Source organism: Cygnus atratus, chromosome 9 (assembly GCF_013377495.2).
Source record: "Cygnus atratus isolate AKBS03 ecotype Queensland, Australia chromosome 9, CAtr_DNAZoo_HiC_assembly, whole genome shotgun sequence".
Lineage (NCBI taxonomy): Eukaryota > Metazoa > Chordata > Aves > Anseriformes > Anatidae > Cygnus > Cygnus atratus.
Genome location: NC_066370.1, coordinates 17,053,174 through 17,073,053, shown reverse-complemented (window position 1 = coordinate 17,073,053; position 19,880 = coordinate 17,053,174). Strand labels below are relative to the sequence as shown.

General features: G+C 44.9%; 1 protein-coding gene across 1 annotated transcript; it reads left to right on the top strand.

Annotated features, from left to right (window-relative positions):
• Window positions 1-746: 746 nt before the first annotated feature.
• Window positions 747-19,181, top strand: RNPEPL1 (arginyl aminopeptidase like 1). Its single transcript, XM_035544876.2, has 11 exons — window positions 747-1,466; window positions 6,774-6,914; window positions 7,594-7,745; window positions 8,187-8,303; window positions 9,137-9,372; window positions 11,583-11,696; window positions 12,726-12,838; window positions 13,810-13,918; window positions 15,357-15,584; window positions 15,747-15,889; window positions 16,569-19,181. The coding sequence occupies exons 1-11, from the start codon at window positions 747-749 to the stop codon at window positions 16,839-16,841; spliced, it is 2,346 nt and encodes a 781-aa protein (XP_035400769.1). The 3' UTR covers window positions 16,842-19,181.
• The last annotated feature ends 699 nt before the right edge of the window (window positions 19,182-19,880 follow it).

The following is a 19,880-nucleotide window of genomic DNA, read 5'->3' as shown; positions in this document are numbered from 1 at the left end:
TGATGTACGGAACAACACGCGGGGCCAGGCGGAGTTCCTGTATGCCACTCTTGGGCTGCGTGGTGCTCCAGTCAGTGCCAGCAGCACCCTTCCTTCCAGCTTAGCGTCTCCTACACACACAGAAACAGGGGGTTGTATAAAAAATTGCAGCCTGGCATCTCCAATTTAGGAAGGCAGCAGCGGATGGTGTGTGACTGCCTGCCTTGAGGAGGAGGGTTGGGGAAGAGGGGAGCGGGGCTTGTCTGAGCTGGGACCTGGGGGCAAAAGGAGGGCAAAAAACAGGGGGGAGGCTCCAGAGCTAGGCACGGGGCGTGGGTCCGGGACGGGGGAAGCCATGCGGGGGTCTCAGGGCCGGGGGGCGGCCGAGAGGAAGCACTGACCGGGGAGGAGGGCAGGGGGAGCCGAGCCGGCAGGGCTCAGACCGCGGGGGGCAGCCGGGGGGTGCCGTGGGGACCCCCCCCCCGGTGCGCACGCAGCCGGTGTCCGGGGCGGGGCCGGCCTCGGGCGCCCCCCGCCGGCTCCTCGCCGCCCGGCGGCCGAGCCCCGCTCCGCCAGCTCCGGGCCCGGGCCCTGCGCGCTCCCCTCGGCCGCTGCCGTGCGGGGCCTGCGCGGCCCCTTCCCCTCCCTTCCCCGCCCCGGTCGCTCCGGCCGCTGTGCCTCCCCGCCTGCCCGCCCGCCCATGGATTTCACATAGCACCGGCCTCCTCCTCCTCCTCCTCTTCCTCCTCTTCCTCCTCCGCCGCTCCATGGCGGCTCCGGCTCCGCGGCCGCCCGGCCTTTGCTGCTGCCGCAAGGGCTCCGCCGCCGGCCCGGAGGCGCCGCCGGCTCCTCCCGAGCCTCCTCCCGAGCCTCCTCCGGACGTGGCTTCGGCCTCCAGCTCGCAGCTCTTCGGCCTCCGCCACCTGCACCTGGGGCTGGAGCTGCGGCCCGAGGCGCGGGCGCTGGCGGGCTGCCTGGTGCTGGAGCTCTGCGCCCTGCGCCCGCAGCCCAGCGCCCTGGTGCTGGACGTCCACCCGGCCCTGCGCGTCCTCTCGGCCGCCTACCGCCGGGCCCCGGCGGGGGAAGCGCCCTGCTCCTTCGCCTTCTCCCCCGCCGAGGCCTCCCCGGCCCCGCCGCCTCCTCCGCCGCCGCCTCCTCCGCCGCCTCCGCCGCCTCCCTGCCCTCCGCCGCCGCCTCCGTGCTCCGCCAACCCGCCGGCCACCGCCACCTTCCTCTCGGCTCCCTGCATCGCCGCCCCCCCCGGGGACCCTCCCGGGGACCCCCCCGGCAGCCCCCCGCCCGCCGCCGAGCCCCCGCCGCCGCTGCCCGTCTTCGCCCAGCCGCCGTCCGCCGCCTGCCCGCTGGGCTTCAGGGTGGATCCCTTCACCGACTACGGCTCGGCCCTCACGCTCTCGCTGCCCGCCGCCCTCCAGCCCCACCAGCCCTTCCAGGTCATCGTCCGCTACACCACGGCCGACGGCCCCGCCGTGAGTAACGGGGCCCCCCCGGGGGAGGAGGGCAGCGGGGAGGCCGGGGAAGAGCCCTGCTCCCTGTAGCAGGGGCTTCGCTGCTTTTATAACGCTCTTCTCCCACTCATTGAACACCTTCAAAGCCCCTGTCGGAGTTCTTCAGGACACCTTGCATCAGTAACGCTAGAAAAGAGCTCCAAGACCATCTGGTCCACCATCACCCTCCTGCCAGTGCCACCCACTAAACCACGTCCCAAGTAATCTGCAAATAAGTCTTCCTGTGGTGGTTTTTGTATTATTTTTGCTCTGCTTACAAAGTCAGGCCTCGCACACCCAGGTTTGTATTCTCGTCGGCCATGGTGATGCTGGAGGTGAGGAGGGAGATGCTGCTCATTCCTCCAGGTCACCCCTGGACAAGGGATGAGGAGTGCTCCGACGGGGCCGTGCGAGGTGCTTGCCTGTCTCAGGGTTTCGCTCTTCTTCAGTAATGAGAGGTTTTGTGAATTCTCTCTCTTGTTTTAGTCCCCTGGCGTTGAGAGGCGCTTTGCTCCTGGCCTTTTAGGTGCTGTCTGGCACATCTTGTGTTTTTGGGAAGTTATGACAGTGAAAATAGACGAATTATCTCTGGAATGGCAGCCCTTTTTGTTGCTCTGTAGTCTGTACTGGTTTGAAATCAAGTGAGAAAGATTCGTGGTCCACATGATCAAAACCTAGTTCCAAAAGGAATGGTTTCATGAGGCTCTTGCAGCTTGGATGCCGCTGTCTTACCTAGCAGGATGAGCTGTCAGCCTGCTGGTTTGGTGTTGCTGTTGCATTGGTCAAAACGAGTACATGCACAGATCTATCTGACTATTGCAATTTGTTTAACAAGAACTGAGTGTGTTGCCTGCATGCAAAATAATCCAGGAGCAAGTAGTACTAAGCCACGAATTTACGAAAGGAACAAGTTGCTGGATAGAACAAGTTTGATGGATCTTCTTTGGATCTGATTTTAGTACTAGACTGAAACTTGAGAGAGTAACTTAATCCTTAATTGTCTGGGTAGGCTTAATGTGTTGCCTCGCTCTGGTGCGCATGAAGGATTTTATTGACAGAAGCTTCCTTCTGCGATACGGTGACCTTTTAGCATGCTGGTCCTTCCCTAACGTGGAAAAATGAGATGAAAATCTAGTGTGCTTTAAATTCTAACCGACTTGTACGTGAGGATATCATTCCTTTTCACCTCTGGAGCGCCGTGTCTCGGTACTTCCTTGTACAGCACTGTGCTGTAGTGTCTGTGCTCTGAAGAGGTACGTGGGAGATGCCTTTCAGGGCCCATGGTACATTCAGAAAATCCTGCTCTTTAATTTTATTTTTCAAGATGTGTTTTGTCTGCTCTATGCTTTATTTACGGTAGGAAGGCTCTAAAACTAATTTGATGTTGCTGTGTGCTTTGTGATCATCCTCAGCCTGGCTGAGCCATACCTCCCGTAGTACGTGATAGCACACTTTCCTCCTCTTGAACAGATGCTTTTATTTTAGGCTAGCCTGCGCTTCTGACACAAATGGTACCTCATTTCCTAGCTTGCTCGCTATTGTAGATTTTGGCTGGCGAAATATTTGTCCTCAAGCAGCACCTGTTCCAGCCCTCATGTTTCTTTTGAGCTATCTTTTTCGCGCCGCAGTCACTTGGTGCGGTGGCAGTGCTGTCTGTCATTGCTGTTTTTCAGCCTAGCGTTGGGCTGTAAGAGATGGGCGTGAGTAACCCCTATGTGTAAGGGTGAGCCCACTTATTCTCATCCCTAGGGTGTTTCCTTGTGGTCCCTTTTCTCTGTGCAGCTTCAAGCATTAGACCTCCCTTTTTTAAAAGTTCTGTTTTCCATGGCCTTTCTCTGAGTATAATCTTTTTGTGTCAGAGTTTATTTTCTGCAGGACTTTAGCATGCTCCTGAGACTTATAGAGCAGTAAATTCATGTTTCAGTGCAGCACGGACATGTTGGCAGTAAGGTTGCCAGGACAGACAGTAGCCTGTTTAAAATTGGAAACCTGTTGCCTTGATATGCTCGCTTTGACCCATCTGGATATGTTAGTTGACTGTCCCATTATTCCTCGTGTGGAGGAAGGAGCCAAGAGCTCTGGTTGTTTGATGGACACTGGGAGACAGCTGAGAGATTAAATCTGCCTTTCGCAGAGCGTTCCAGCTCCCTGTGCTGTTAGGAAGCCGTATGCTCTGGACGTCACCGTTTCAGAAGCAAGACCATCATGAACACCGTGTATCTCATGGTGTAGGCTGAAGGCATGATGCTCAGGTGTATCAGGGAAAGCAGTTCAGCTCTTCCTTCCCTTCTTTTCCCTCAACCTTACTTCTCGGTCCTACAGATAGTCTTTATAAGATTTTCGTTCTCTTTCCCTAGAGAAAAATCTGCATCTCTCTTGTAGCCGCTGTGCTATACCTCCTGTTTTGCTGTGCACACGTTAACACCGGTGCTGTCCTTTCCACAAGAGCCTTACAAGCAAACCCTGCTCTGTTCTGGCATTAAGAACTGTGAGCTGCTCCGCAGTGTGCGGGCAGGGGGAAACCCGCACTGCCTGCAGCCTCTGTTCGGCAGGGGATCTAGGCAGCAGCTGTTATGCTCCAGAAGAACAGCTTAAACGTGTGAAGCAGCCTCTCTCCCGTACAGATGAGAAGCTAGATAAAGGTGGTGAGCGCTGTGATGCTGTCACATAATTTTCCGAAGGGGAGCACAGGGGGATTTGGATGTAGAGTAAATGGGGCCGCATCTAGTGCTCTGCCCCGGACACCGCTCCAGCTCCCTGCCCCCAGCAGCGCCCTGCTGCCTGCACTCCTTTCTGGGAGCTGCTTCTGCCCATTTTCCCCAGTCCTGCCTCTGTCCTGCAGCACAGCCTGGTCTATTTATATTACAGATCTATTTATATTGTTTCAGGATAACTTTCATCATTGTTCCAAGTGCATCTGGAAAGAGAGACGTAGGATTGCCGTGTAGCTGCAGACATTAGGAAACAGGGGAAAAAAATACTTCATCCTCTGCAAACGTTTTTTCCTTTTGGCCTGTGGGGCTGGTGCTTCATTTAACTTCAACCAAATGTCAAATAAAGGGAGACTAGTTGAAAAGAACTTGTCATTAATTTATGGAGTTTCTTGTAAACAAGAATTAACTTCTCAGTTCCCCTTTGCTTCCTGCTTATGTTTTCTTCCTGCGCTGGTCGGGGGAACTTCCCCTTATCTCTCTCTGCCCTAAAGACGTTGCCTGTCAACCTTTTTTCCACCCTACTCTAGTGTTATAGCTTAGTTCTAGCGGTGTCTCCCTCTTTTCTCTGTTAGCCTTTACAGTCTCTCAAAAAGCAGAGGAAGCAAAACCTTTTGAAGGTGAGGCTCTTCAGCAAGGCCAACAACGCAGATTCTAAGTCAGGCTTTTTGTGACACAAGCACAAAAATAGCCGATAGGAAGAGGAGTGTTTGTAGAAGTTGACATCAGGGCAGCTCTTTAAAAACTTACTTTCTGAGGCTCCTTCCTGGATTCCCCCCTGGTGGGGGAAGCTTTTAGTTTCAAACTTTGGGTTTTAATGAGGTGTTTGTCCCGAAATGCCTTCTGGAATAGCTGTTCCCAGTTCCGCAGTGTCGTATTGCAGAGAAGATCCTCGTTGCCACGGCATGCAGGTACCCATGGAGTGGAGAGCAGGAGCTGTGTAGTGCACCTCAGCCACGGCCTCAAGATTTGGCCGGTGATCCACCAAAACACAGCACACGGGTGTGAAGAGTCGCACAGCCCTTGATAACAGGAGCAGCCAGGCTGTACGCAGCCACCTCTCTGGCCCAACAGGCTTGAAACAGAAGGGGTGATCTTAAATCCCAAGATGAGACTGCTGCTCAGAGATTAATTTTACTTTTAGATAAAGTTTTACATTTTGTAATGCCTCCTGCCCAAAAATACACGCTTCCACATTTAGCAGTGGAAGTGTGAAGCTCTATATGAATAAATGAATGCTGCTGATAGCATGCTGCCTTGCCGTGCCTTTCACTGGTCCCCTGGGGTCCTGCTGAAGTGGATAATTTGGGAGAGCAGCGTGTTTGCATCAGTGTAGAAGATTCGAAAGGCAAGGTACAAGATAACAAAGAATAACCTTATAGGACTGAGGGGGAGAGAGAAAACTTCGCCTTCCAGAAAACAGAGAGGTTAACTAGGAGACAGAATGGTAATATGCCATTAAAATTAGAGCAGCCATAGTACAAGGACTTTTCTCTTCTGTAAGTACTTCATTTTGTTCTCCTGATGACCAGAAATGAACCAGTGTCTGCACTAATTGCTGTTCCCTGAATTCAGATTTATTGGTTGCTTTGATCTGAGGATTCAGCAGACTCAGAAGCTTTATTCCTTGCGCTTGACTGTTCCCAAGACTTCAAGTGGTTCCAACTTTATTGCAAGTTTCACAATATTTGATATTTTCCGTAAAAGTTCAGCTCCAGAGTTCTAGGATTACAACAAAATCCTTATTTAAAATCGTTCTTACACTTCAAAGTTGGAGGCAGGGAGCATGTGAAAGCATAAACATTACATTTGAAACAGAAAAACCCAAAAGGCAAATAACTGACTTTTTCATATCATTCTTAATATGTTCTAATGATTCGCTGGGGCCTGACTCATGATTTATCTGCTGTTTGATACTGAAAATTGACGTGCTCAGTGGTGGTTTTTTTTTTTTTGTGTGTGACCACCCAGAATCTCCTTATCCGCTCTGTAGAAAGAGGCCTCCAGTGTCATTGACCAGATGTTTCTTACATATACTGACTCTTTTGCATGGTGTCAAAATGTTTGATGCTTCAGCCAGCAGAGCAGTGTCAGGGTCAGAGATAATGTTGCGTACACTGTTCAGCCTCAGTTTTTTTTGTTTATTTTATTTTATTTTTTTGCTTGCACTACCTGGCCCTACTACTCCTGTTGATGTTGAATGACAACACAAAGATATTCAGGGCACTCCCTCTGAGAAGTGGGTTGTGTGGCTGTTTGTCAGGGACTTGTTATTAACCAAGCAAATCGATTTAACAGGAACAGTGAATGACTGGAAGACACTGTGTTCCCTGATACTACTCAGTGTGCAGACAGTGAGAAATTACTCTGAGCAGCCATGGCAAATAAACAGCGGTAGAAAGCTGTTCTGTTAGAAATGGAAACGTGCCCTGTGCTAGGCATGCATCTGGGGAGCCAAACAGCTGGGGAGTTTCTCCTCCACCACAATCCTCTCGATTTCAGATTTTGCTTCCTGACAGTTCATCCGTGTGATTTTTGTCCTCTTCCCTCACCTCTTCTTCACGTAATGTTCCAACAGATCTGGTGGCTGGATCCAGAACTGACGTATGGCAATGCCAAGCCATTTGTCTTCACGCAGGGCCACTCGGTGTGTAACCGCTCTTTCTTCCCCTGCTTTGACACACCAGCAGTGAAATGCACCTATTCAGCTACCGTCAAGGTAAGTGACAAATTGGTAAAATAGTTGGTGGAGCAATTAGCAGCCCTTAACTTGTGAAAGCATTGTTACATTGGGCTTGTATATGTGATATAAAATATACATTATGACATTCTGTATTATAACAAATAGGGGATTTTTTAGATCCCGTGTTCTGGTTCTTGAAATAGAGTCAGGGTACTGCCACAAAACCAACTCTGCCTGTCACGCTTAAGTCTTTCATTCCCAGTATTCCAACAGTGAAAGAGTAACCATGACATGGGTAATGAGAGAATATGGTTTGTTACTTCCAAGAGTGGTTACTGATGGTAATACCCAACTGTATTTAATTGATTCTCAGAAGGAAAAAACACAGTTTTATGAAAGCAACATCAAGAAATGTTGCATTTTTTTGTAGACGGCATTGTTTGATATGTGGGCACTTTTGGGGCAGGCATACAGCTAGCCTATGTACCCATGAAATATAGAAGGAGTAATATTTTTGGTTGGTATTTTTTCATGGCATGTATAGATTGTGGTACAAAAAAAGCCCCACAGAAATCTTGTATTTTTCATGTTTTCTAAATGATTGATTTTCTGGTCTATAACAAAAAAGACGTACATTAAAAACAAGGAGATCTGTGGTGTAGTTCTTCAGCCTTGGCCGTTTAGTCAATTGATGTGTGTGACGTTGGTGTTTCAGGCTCCAGCAGGCATACAGGTGTTGATGAGTGCCACTCAAAGTACCTACTTAGAAGACGAAGGTGTATATCAATTTTACATGGAATACCCAGTTCCTGCCTACCTAGTGGCCCTGGTGGCAGGAGACCTTATACATGCAGACATAGGTCCAAGGTAAGATTTGCAGCAAGCTGATTTTTCCTTTTGTGTCTCTGTGCAGTGCTTCAGGTTACGTTCAGTAAATTCTTTGAGTCATCAGTAAGGGAACGGTTGTGACCATAAGCTGTGAGCATTCAGAGAGTTTGAGCTTTAGGTGGGTGTAAAGAACTTGATGGCATTGTGCTTGGAAAGGTATTTTCCTCTTCTGTAAATGTTTCTTATTGTCCCCAGTAATCATTGCAGCTACTTGCTTCATTGCCTTAAGGTGGTTTAAGGGTTCTCTGAACGTCTTTTACCATGTATCCATAGACAGATGACCTAAGAAGGCCTCAGCCGGATGTGAGACCTTTTAGCACTATGACCATAAATGGAAACTTGGTGAGAAGGCAGGCTATTCTTTCTAAGAGATAATTCAGTTTGTTGAAGTATCACCTGATGTTTTCTGGTTTCTGACAGGAGCAGAGTGTGGGCAGAGCCTTGCCTGCTGCCAACAGCCATCAGCAAGCTTTCTGGCATGGTGGAGCGCTGGTTGACTGCTGCAGAGAGTCTGTACGGGCCATATATTTGGGGGAGGTGAGTTTAGCAAGTCTCCCAGGAAAGTGTAATGTAATCCTGAGGATGCTGAAAAACTCACTCATTACAGACTTATTGAGAGTCTTAGCCCCGAAAAACAACGTTAATAGTTTGTGAAGTTAAGCTTGGCTGTGCATTAAAAGAGTGTTTTTGAGAGAATATTTTCATTCTTTGAATTGAAGATGTTTACAAAGGCTTCCTATATTTATTCGCTAAAGGTAATCAGGAAGAAAGTGTTGTTGTTAACCCACCAAATGTTGTTTGAAATGGTCTGAGAACAAGACCCAGTGTCGTGTGCCAGTGCTGTTCATTGGTGAAGAAAATCAGGAAACAAAACAAATAGTATTGTTATGTTCTGAAGCAGAGGGACTAGTGTCACTTTGCTGACACCGCAGGCACATGAAATCAGCTCATTCACTCAGCAGCTTCCCAAGCTCTCTCTTTCCTGGGAGCCTCTGGGGTAAAGATTTATTTGTGTATGTGGGTAGGGTATGTAAACTTAGTGGTTCTGGCTATCAGATATACAACTTGTGATAAGTTTGCATGTGTGAAGGGAGCATAATGCTTCTGGGAAGTGCAGGATGTGCTGCGCGTGGAAAGGCTGTCTAGCCGTATGTCCAAACCTGAGCAGCTCTTTGGTCAACAAAATAAAAGTCTGTGATTCCCTGATCAGAAGAATTTGGAATCTCTGGTTTAGAAAGCTGGTTCCTGGAATCACAAAAACTCTCGGAAGAGCTTTCTGTAAGGGGAGAAAAATGTTTCTGTTTTTTGAAATAGCTGCAATTTACCTCTCTTTTTTCTTTCTCTTCTCTCCTCTCTCTCTGTAATTTTAGATATGACATTGTTTTTCTTCCTCCATCCTTCCCTATTGTTGCCATGGAAAACCCATGCCTGACTTTCATCATTTCTTCCATTCTGGAGAGCGATGAGTTTTTAATCATTGATGTCATTCACGAAGTTGCCCACAGCTGGTTTGGAAATGCAGTCACCAACGCTACGTGGGAGGAGATGTGGCTGAGCGAGGGGCTGGCCACATACGCGCAGCGACGGATCACCACCGAGACCTATGGTATAGCTGTAGAGATATTTTTCTTTGTGATGTGTCTAACTAATAATTGAGAGCTGGCTGAATGGAATATTTGCCTTGGGAGCTCAAAAGTCTGTTGGGAACTGTATTTTGTTGTTGTTCTGGAACATAAGTGGCCAAACTTTGCTTTGAACATCTTGAATGCTTACAGTCTGAGGTTTTCTTGGCTTTGGGATGAATAAGTACTTGATACAGTAACAGGAACTTTGGATGAGGTGTGTGTTAGCACAAGGCTTGAAGGAGATCTGTAGGAACTTTGGCACTGCCGTTGTGTACTAGGCAGGGGTTCACTTGTCAGACCAAGGTGAGCAGCGGCTACATCAGAGAAGTAAAAAATTTTATTACGGTTACATTGTGAAAGAACTGTCCTCTAAACAAGTATGTCTAATTCTGGTCAGTTAGTAGTTAGCTACTGCTGGAAAGGGTGAGGTAATAGCCCTTATCAAATAAAATATACACACCTACAAAGCTGTCTATTTGAGGCTTTGTGTAGAATCGTAGAGCCTCACCTTTGGCCTCTTTTATCAGCGAATTTTGCGGGTCAATTGTATGGTACTGTCCTTAGAATATGTAAGCAGTAAAACATTCCTATTACTTTTCAGTTTTTCTGGAAGTCTTGGCAGCAAGAGTGTTTAGAAGGATGTTTTTTTTATTATTCATGTATACTGTTTTTGGAGATGAGACGATGATTATGAAGTTTAGGGAAAGAAGTGCCGTTAGCATCTATGGAGATGCTGCTATGTGCAGTATCTGTCTTTGAAAGCTGTTTTATGCTCAGTAATTCTCGGTGGTTAGGACTGGTCTAACATGTCACATTATATAACACATGGCAATGATACGAATTGGTCAGAAGATTCTGACCTGTTGTCTGTCCCATCTTAGTCCATCTCTCTGACATAAGACAAGGTCCTTGTTTGTAGTCTCTTGAAGTTTAGGATTGGTTGTTTCAAGAAGCAGTTGTTCAGGAAACTAAGAAATGCCTTTCCCTGCGCCGCTCCTTAATAAGCTCTTTTTGCATTCTGTTTTGTTTCAAGGACAAACCTCTGATCTAAATCTTGCCATTTCTGACATCATTTCTGGCATATCTTCTGCTGTTAATAAAAAGGCGTTTTCGTAATGACATTGTTTACAGAAATTGGAGTCCAATGACCACCACACCTCTTGGATCTTGCTTAATCCTCCTCCCTGTTTGCAGCTTGAAGTAATTGCCTTAAACACTAGCTGTCCTGCGGGATTCTTGTTTTCTCCCGTGAAGCACATCCACCCTCTTTCTCTGCCTGTATAGATTCGTCTATCTTCCAGATTTGTCCTGGTTCTTAATTCTCACTGTGTTTATGTCAGATTCCTGTGTATACGCTGAGACTTTGAGATTGAATATATGTAACGAGTTTTACTGTTGAAGTTAAGACTTAGCAAAGAAAGCTAAAGTGTTAATGGCCCTAGATGTTAAGTATCTGCTGAATGTGAGAATCTATTTTCCACAGCGTTACACATCTGCAAAGGCATAGGAAAGATTTCTTGACTTGCCAGTGTAATGCAGCTAGTTTGGCATGAAAGCACGGAATGCTCTATGTTGCAGTTAGATAAAAGAGTAGCCTACCCTGCTGCAGCTATAAAAGAAGTCCTGCTGAGTGGAAGGTGAAAACTGTACGATACAATATGGCTAGGGTGCTAAATAAAGCTTCAAAAGGACCCATGGGATCTTTAATATGCTAGCTAAATGTAATGTTTTCACCCAGGAGGTGACATTCACTCAGTAATATCATTCACCCAGCAATATCCTTGGCACTGAATATGGAATGATATATTTACTGTTCTACCCGTGACGTTACTTTTCTGTAGCACTTGATCACTCCTTGAAAGTTACCTATACAATAGTTATTCCAATGCTGTTCTTCTTATCTTTCAAGGGCTGATAAGGTGATGTCAGGGCTTCAAACTTCAGCATTATTTTAAAGCATGCTGCTTTATTTTTCAGTTCAGCCTGCTGCATAATCAGAATGAGTAAATGCACTGGTTTAGGTTCTGACTTCCATTACAAATTGCAAGGAATTTTTCACTCAAGTTCCTATGACATTAGATTACTGTGATTCTGTATTTCTGTTGTCTTACACCTTCAGTCACCTTTATTTTGTACGTGTGCTAGTTCTGCAGTCACTGTCCCACACCTAATGTATTTCTGTCTGGGGCAGGAGCTGCCTTCACATGCTTGGAAACTGCGTTCCGCCTTGATGCTCTCCACAGACAGATGAAGCTCCTCGGAGAAGACAACCCGGTCAGCAAGCTTCAGGTTAAACTGGAGCCAGGTATTGCTCGTGGCTGAAGCTGCTATACAAAATGTCTGGATATTTTGCTGGATGCTGGAATACAGGCCAAAAAAGACTAGTTTTTACATGCCCTTTCTAAAAGAAAAAAAAAAAAGACTGGTTTGTAAACCAATCTAAATGTAAATAAAGAAACTTAACTTGAGGTTTTCTTCAAAATTGGCTAACTCATCTTTATAAAGATTGTTCTGTTCTTAAACGGAACAGATTCACTGGGCAGAAACCAAGTATGAAAAACTTCTGCCTTGAAAGCTTCATGGCTTTGAGCTTTTGAAGTTGTAAAATTAAGTAGTTTGCAATGGAAAATACTTGGAAACATCTAATCCTGTGCTATTGAATAGTCTGCTTTTTGTGTGTTCGTGTAAGAACTGCATGTGTGTGCATAAGCATACAGATAAACATATATACTTGGTCTCCCATTGAGTGAGTCATGCACTGTTAGAGGCTGTTTGATTATCACCTGAGCTAGATAAATGGTGGTGGAGCACAGGACTGATAGGTCTCGAGTTTTGTCCTGATCACTGGAGATGTGAAGCAGTCTTTAGTCTAGATGATACATAGGCCAGCCTAAAATGCAAGTGGAGGTATTATCGGAACTGAATGGAATGGAAAACTGCACTGGAAGTCCCAGAAATGGAACAAGTAGTGCTTACTTTACATTGATATATTTGAAAATGTGTAGTATGGTGATAAAACCTGAGCTTGACACTGGGAAAAAAAAAGTTTGTCTTGAAAATTTCAGGCATGTTTTCAGTCCTCTAATTTGAAGTGACTTGATTCATGTGGAATTAATACCTAGCTTACAATAATTGCTTTTTCTTCAGCCTGTACACTTGGACTGCTTCTGTTAATTTACTGCAGTAAATTAAATGTACTGAGAACAGGCTTGTTCTGTTTTTAAGTCACTGCATATCTACTCTGAGTTCACTGAGGAGTAGAGACATTTAGACCGGTTGGAAATTAGTGTCCTTATTGCATGGTGTCTTATAATGTTGTTGTTTCTCCTTTCAGGTGTAAATCCTAGTAATTTAATGAACCTCTTCACCTATGAGAAAGGCTACTGCTTTGTTTACTACCTGTCCCAGCTCTGTGGAGACCCAAGACACTTTGACTCCTTCCTAAGAGTTAGTGTGCATACACATATGTTTCTCTTGAGATTTATAGCTGCTTTTTTTCAGGTTTTGTTACTGAGGCTAATTGATAGGGGTAATGCAAGGGTGTCTGAGATGGAAGAATGGGGTGGCCCCTTCTGCCATCCTCGATGACTCTCTCTACACTTAACAGGTTTTTCTTGAGATTTCTCATAAGTGAATGTACTCATGCTCTTCCTTCATCTCAGATTGTGAGCTCAGGAAATGCCAAATACGAAGTAGTTGTTTATTTTTTTACCTCTTTCCTGTGCTCTAAATAATGAGAAAGCTGTTCAGCACAGATTATCAATGACTGGAAAGATGTGACTTCATTCACTACTAAAAGGTATCAGCTTCTTTTTTTTTTTGTCAGAATTGCAAAAGGCGTAGTTTCCTATATTGGGGCAAGTTTGTTGTCTTGAAACACATTTTCAAAACCTTTGTGAGCTATTGATTTGCTTTTGAAAAGTGACACAGCTCATTGCTTTTCTCTTTTTGATGAATACCTGTTTTTTCAACTCCTTCCCATCCATGCCCCATTCAATCTTTTTGTCATATATAGTTATATGAGTATGATTTTAGTCCGTAATCTATTAGTGAATAATACAGTAGCCAGCTGTTCTAACTTTTCACTAGTGTGAACATGAGGAAACCTTCCTGCCCTTGATATGTTAATGTCTGTGATTGTATCAGAGAAAAAAAAAAAAACACAAACCCAAAACTCAGCTGTCTGTCTTTGCAGCTACCCGATTTTTTTCTTGTTATGGTGCTTTCCTTATTTGGGATGGAGGAAGAAAGTATTTTTTGTGATTATTATTATATATACTTTTAAAAACTGTCATTCACCCTTCCAAGTACTTGTCCTCACTTTTCCATATCTATTTCTTTGAACTGAATGTAGTGGTTATTTATCAAAAAGAAGGTATCTTTCTCCTAACCATAATTCATCCTTTTTACTGTTTCAGGCCTACATTGAGAAGTACAAATTTACCAGTGTTGTGGCTCAAGATCTTCTGGATTCCTTCCTGAATTTTTTTCCGGAGCTGAAAGAGCAATGTGTTGAGAACAAAGCAGGTAGGATGGAGTTTATTTAGTTAGCTGTAAAAACTGTAAAAAGTCTGGATAGTAAATTTTGTGCTTGGCTTGGAGGACGCATAAGCAAATGCTAAGGTTGAGGCAAACAAAACACGTTGGCAATAGCCAGATGTTTGGGGTACAAATGGTTGTGATGACTTACTGTCAACCCCCTCTGTGCTGGGGAATGAGAATGTCTTATACGGCTGACAATTTTGGCATTAATTATCTGAGTGGTCCTCAGTGGTTTCTCAGCTCATCTTTTCACATTGCAGAGCAATCAGTGCATATGAGATTAACAAATACTTAAATGCAAGGAAAAGGTGACCATACTTTGAAATTTAATTTAATTACAGAAGACATGCTTTGTGGACTGTAACTCTTTGCAAGGTCATTTGCGAATATAAAATCTCTTTGATAAGATTTCATCCTCCCTTACAATCTTCTCCTTACATCTGTTGGTGGATTTATAAAGGTCTGTAGTCTACTAGGTGCTTAGACTGCTTGCTTAAAGAAAGGACTTACATTATTCTGCTGTGTATCCCTCCTTGTAAGTAATTATTGAACCCAGTGATAAATTTAAACCAAACTGGCAGTAGAGTACAGCTCTTCAGATTGCTGAGGTCCGATGGGCTTTGTGAAAACTGGTAGCAGAGAGTAAACATGAGTGATCCTACTGTGGGAAAAGCTGCAGCATGAGCTCAGCAGTTTTATGTTTTATTTGGCCAACTGGTTGGCTAGTGAGTTAATCAAAACATGTGGCAACTTTTGCCTGACTAGTACTCAGGGGCTGCGGGAGAGGGGAGTTTTAGGATAGATGGGGTGGAACTAGAAGTATTGCCAAGGGTTAGGAAAGTGCTGAGGTGGTAGAGGGTCATGGGGAAGAGCCCTCTGGGAAACCAAGCTCTGTTAGCTCTGCCACTTGTGGAGAAACTTGGTTTGGGTTTAATTACTGATTATATAAACAAATTTAGAACTGCTTTTTCTTGCTGGTGCGTATGAGAGGGGTGCAGTCAGCCCTCACGCCTCCTTTTTTTATGAAGCAGATTTTCCCCATATTCTTCACTATTCCTCAAAATTCTGGGAATGAGAAATGCACAGAAGATCTTATATTAGAACATAATTTGATCACAGATACTTGTTAGCCTGTCTGTCTTAAGAGCATGTGTGTTTAAGAGCATGTGTTTACTTACTGCAACGTTGAGCTCTAGAAGATTTGTGGTTAAATTTGGCAGAGGTGTTGCTGGCCCACTCCCAGATGTAGCGTAGGCTAGCCTGATGAGGCTGCTAGGACTGTTATGTCACTGTAACTATGGGTTGGTCTGATTTGCTATTGTTAGAACCTCTCTTAACTGTGCTAGAAGCAGTCCTGAACCTTGAGACAGCCAAGCCATCTGCAGAGACTCCTGCTCGACATTTTTGGTGCTCCTCATTCCAGGACTGGAGTTTGAACGTTGGCTCAATGCTACAGGACCTCCGTTAGCTGAGCCGGACTTATCTCAGGGATCCAGTCTGACCAGACCAGTGGAGATGCTCTTCAAACTCTGGACCACTGAGCCTCTGGACTCTGCTGCTGCCGCCAGCAGTGTCGACCTCACTAAATGGAGAACGTTCCAAACCGTGCTTTTCTTGGACAGGTTGCTGGATGGGTCGCCACTGCCACATGGTGAGTACTCTGTAAGGGAAGTAGAAGAGTATTCCTGGAATGACAAATTGAATTCTAAAGAGCCCCACCCCACCTTGATCTTATCATTCATTATTCTCCGATGACCCTCAAACATGACAAAACAGGTCATAGTTTTTTCCTCTGTGTATGTGCTCTCTTCAGAGGTGATAAAAAAGCTTTCGGAGTGTTACTCCTCTCAGCTGGACTCCATGAACGCAGAAATCCGCATCCGCTGGTTGCAGATTGTAGTCCGAAATGACTACTACCCAGACCTTTACAAAGTTCGTCGCTTCTTGGAAAACCAGGTACTAAGTGCTGGATTAAAATCACTGCACCTCTCAGTGCATGAGACATGTGCATGAGACATGCGACGTGAAAGACCTTGGAACTTCTGCTTCCTGGCCAAGTGTAGACCAGGTGTGTAGCGAAGGGGCCGAGCATGGCTCACCTGCTAGCGGGTGGGGAGGAACGGGCAGATGTAATCTGAAATGCCTACAGACAGTCTGTGCTTTTTCTAGCCTAACTCATACCCTTGTCCCAGCTCTGCCCAGTGCATTTTTGCATTGCTTTACAGCAGCCCTGGCTTTTCCAGAGCAGAAATTTTCACAATACTAAATCATGTGATTGTTTGAATGTTTACACTTCAAGCAAGGCTAGGGCTCATCAAATTCCTTTCAGTAGTTTTTATCGTGCAGGAGCAAAAGGTTAATGCATGTGTTCGCTGTGGCCTCTTCTCCTTGGCCTTTTAAATAGCTCTGTTATTTGTGTGGAAATAGCTCAGTTGTAGAGAGCAAGTGGTTTTTGATTATCATTCGCATAAAACTTTGCATTAAACTTATCTAGAATAGACTCAGCTATCTTTTGAAGAAGTGTGTTGCTTGTCTTTAACCTGAATGGATTTAGGGCTGTTGGAGTATAGCTGTAGAAGAGCTGAACCTCTTGACTTTTATTAGAGTGGTATTATCCAGTTTTCCTTTTTTGCAGATGTCTCGGATGTACACAATTCCACTTTATGAGGACCTTTGCACTGGCACACTCAAGTCTTTTGCCTTAGAAGTTTTTTACCAGACCCAAAACCAGCTGCACCCCAATTTACGGAAAACCATCCAACAGATCTTATCACAGGGCTTAAATCCACTTCCTGCCATAGACGCTACAGCAGGCACTACAGAAACACCAGCAATGGTGCTTGAGGACAAAGTCTCAGAGGCCACAAACGGTGCCATTTCACTCAGGGATGTTAACGTGTCTGCTTAGATCACCAGCTCGTGTCAGCCATGAAGCTTGAAAATGGGGACAGGAACAGAGGAAAGATACCAAGTGTCGCCTCCTTTTCCTCAGCCCTGCAGCTGCAGTGTGTTGCTGTAACTGGATTTCTCTCACAAAACACAAAGGAAATGTGCCTTCAAGTATCCAGCATGTGACACTGCCAGGCTTCAGAGATCTCCTTCAGCTGTGGGTTGGATGTTTTGCTTAGGTTTATACCAGGCAGGGACTCCTGGGCAGTTGCTTCTTCAGGGAAGGTGGATAGTTCGCTTTCCTGAGGCTCTTCTGGATGTTTTCTCCGAGGTTGTGGTTCTCGTTTTTTTGTTTTTTTTTTTTTTCTTCTTTCTTTACTGTTTTGTCTGAAGCCACTGAGGCATGTCCTACTTGCTGTGTGTATGTTGCTGGGGAGTGTATGTGTGTCAAGCTGCCGTTATCCTGACATTTGGACTGAAGTTTTGCAAAGAAGACACTCAGGAATTCTCAGTGGCAGCAGATATGTTTTCATGTTATGCTCCTTACTGTGACAGAGGTATTGTGATTTTGGAGGTAGGGGACTAATGCTCAAATGATTAAGAAACTAATTTTAAATAGCTCCTGTTTCCCCCATTTCCCTACTCCAAGTGGCTAGATAATAATAATGCTTTATATATATATATAAAAGGCCAGGGGAACCTTATGATGGATTTGAAATCCTTCCATAGTTAACCCCACAGTTTTCCCTTTGCACTCAATGGGACAAGCAATAAAGAAATGTGTAGGCTTGAATTTTCAAAAAAAGTTAAATGAGGTGCCCAAATGCTGTCAATTCTGGTACTAGCTGGATGCCTAAATCTTTTTTAACTGTTTTGACAAGTCTAGCTGCAACCTTTGTTAGTGTCTTAGCATGTGTAGCACATGCATTCATCAGATATGCCGTGTGTTTTCTATTCTGTCCTTTTGGAAAAAATTAACAGGACCTTTAATTTAATTTTTTAAAAGATCCCTAGCATATGTTGGGGCTGGAAGTCAACCCTGGAGATATCCATGCTCAAATTTTACTGCCTTGCATAACATTTGCCTGAATAACAGTTGCCCTGTCATATGATAGTCTGAGGGAAGCACTCTTTTTTTGATGTGAAAATTTTAAGCCCCACTTTACTCGAGTCTGTTTTCTGACTCGTGGTGGTGGCAAGATGCCATTTCATTCACACAACGTGCTGTTTCTCTTGATCCCTGGCCAGGCCTGCAGGATGGAGAGACATTCTCATCTATGCCGTTTGGTCTCCACAAAGCGCTGAGGGTGAAGCATTGCTGGCTATTACACAGTACAGGTGATGGTTCTTGGACTCCGTGCCCCTTTTTTTTAAGCACGGACAACTGTGTGCCTCTTGGTGAGCTCCCAGTAAGCGCCTCTGAGCTGATGTATCAGCAGGATAGAGGACTAGTTGGAATAAAAGGTGAAACACTTGGAAGAGGCTCAGCTAACGGAGACGTGAGAGAGAATCTGTTATAAACTTTGGTGCAAATTTTAGCACTGCTACGGGGATCTGCATAGCACAGGGAGAGGGGAAATTTGGGAGATATCTTTTCACCAAAAGAATCTGTTTACACCCATGTGTGGATGGGGACTTAGGTGCTGTTACTGGTTCTGCATTTTCTGGCTTTAAATTAATTTGGACTTCACCATAGCCTTAGCCTGGGCTGAACTGGGATAAAGCAATAATAAACTCAGGCCTCCTTAGTGCTTCATTAGTTTTCAAAAATGGGCCCTCAGCATTGCTGGGCTTCAGAACTCCAGGTTCTCCTCTTTGCTCCGTGAATGGGATTACCTTTTTCGTTCTGTTTTGTTTTCCCAGAAGGGATGGAGAATGATGTTTTCTGTACAAATCTCTTTCCTTTTCGTTTGTCGTTCTATTGAAAGAGATTTGTACAAGCTGACCTTTTTCCTGCGTTGCTGCTGTTGGTGCAGCGTCTCCTGGACCCCTCTGCCAGCAGCGGCAGCCTGGCCAAGACCAGTAACCACTAGCATCTCTCGGAATCCCAGGCCTCAGTTTTATCATGTTTTATTTTGTGGGAGAATGTATGTGACCCTGGTTGGAATTTTTAATTTACATGGATGCCTTATGATGATTGTCAAATTAAACTAAGCTTTGTGACAAGTTTAGTCTTTTGAGCTGTTTTTCAGTGTCCCTGCGAGAGATACCTGAAAGAAGTGACTTGGTATGTTGTCTTTATTTTGTCCTTTTCTGGAGTACAGCGTTATGGGTTTTGGAAGCTATTTAAAAGCTGCACAGCAAGAAGTTGGAGAATTGGCAAAAGAAAATAATAAAAAGTAAATATCTATGGCTACTGCAACTGAATGAAGTACATCAGATCAGCTATGCGCTTGCATATGCATGCATCAGAGCAGGGAAATGCTGTCTGGTCCCAACAGGCTGTTTCCTGATTAATGGATACAAGATTTAAGTAGGTGTTTCTGCTCTCATCCCTGTGAGATCCCGTCAGATGGCTATTTTGATCCAACTTGTTCTCTGAAACAGAGAAGCAGCACAAGATTTGTTGAATATTAAGTGTAAAAGTATTCTATGCATCTTACTTCAGGTACTTTTGTTCCTTTTGTGAGCAGGGAGTGTACTTTTATTTTGAAGAGTGAAAAAATTGGAAGCAGGTTTTTGGAGATAAGCCTTCCTTTTGTTGACCTAAAATATATGAATGCTTCAGGCAACTTTCTATCTTGATTTGTAGTAGGCTTGACGTTGAATGGCAACTTAGGCTGAGATTAAATAGAAACTATTATTGTCCTTATCTTTGCTAGGTTAATTTCTGATCTGTTAAAGTAAATTTAGTACAGCAAAAGAGTTTTGTTTAAGCAGATGCCAAGAGATAGGGTTATTCTCCTGATTTTTAAAATGAAAGCTGTTACTTTATTTCCTTGCAGTCATGAGCAGGGTGGTATAGGGTCTAGCAATATCAGTTGTGGAAAAGCTCTGAAGAGCCATACACTTTACTAAAATGGAATATTGCTAACTTAATTTTTTAGCATCTCATAGC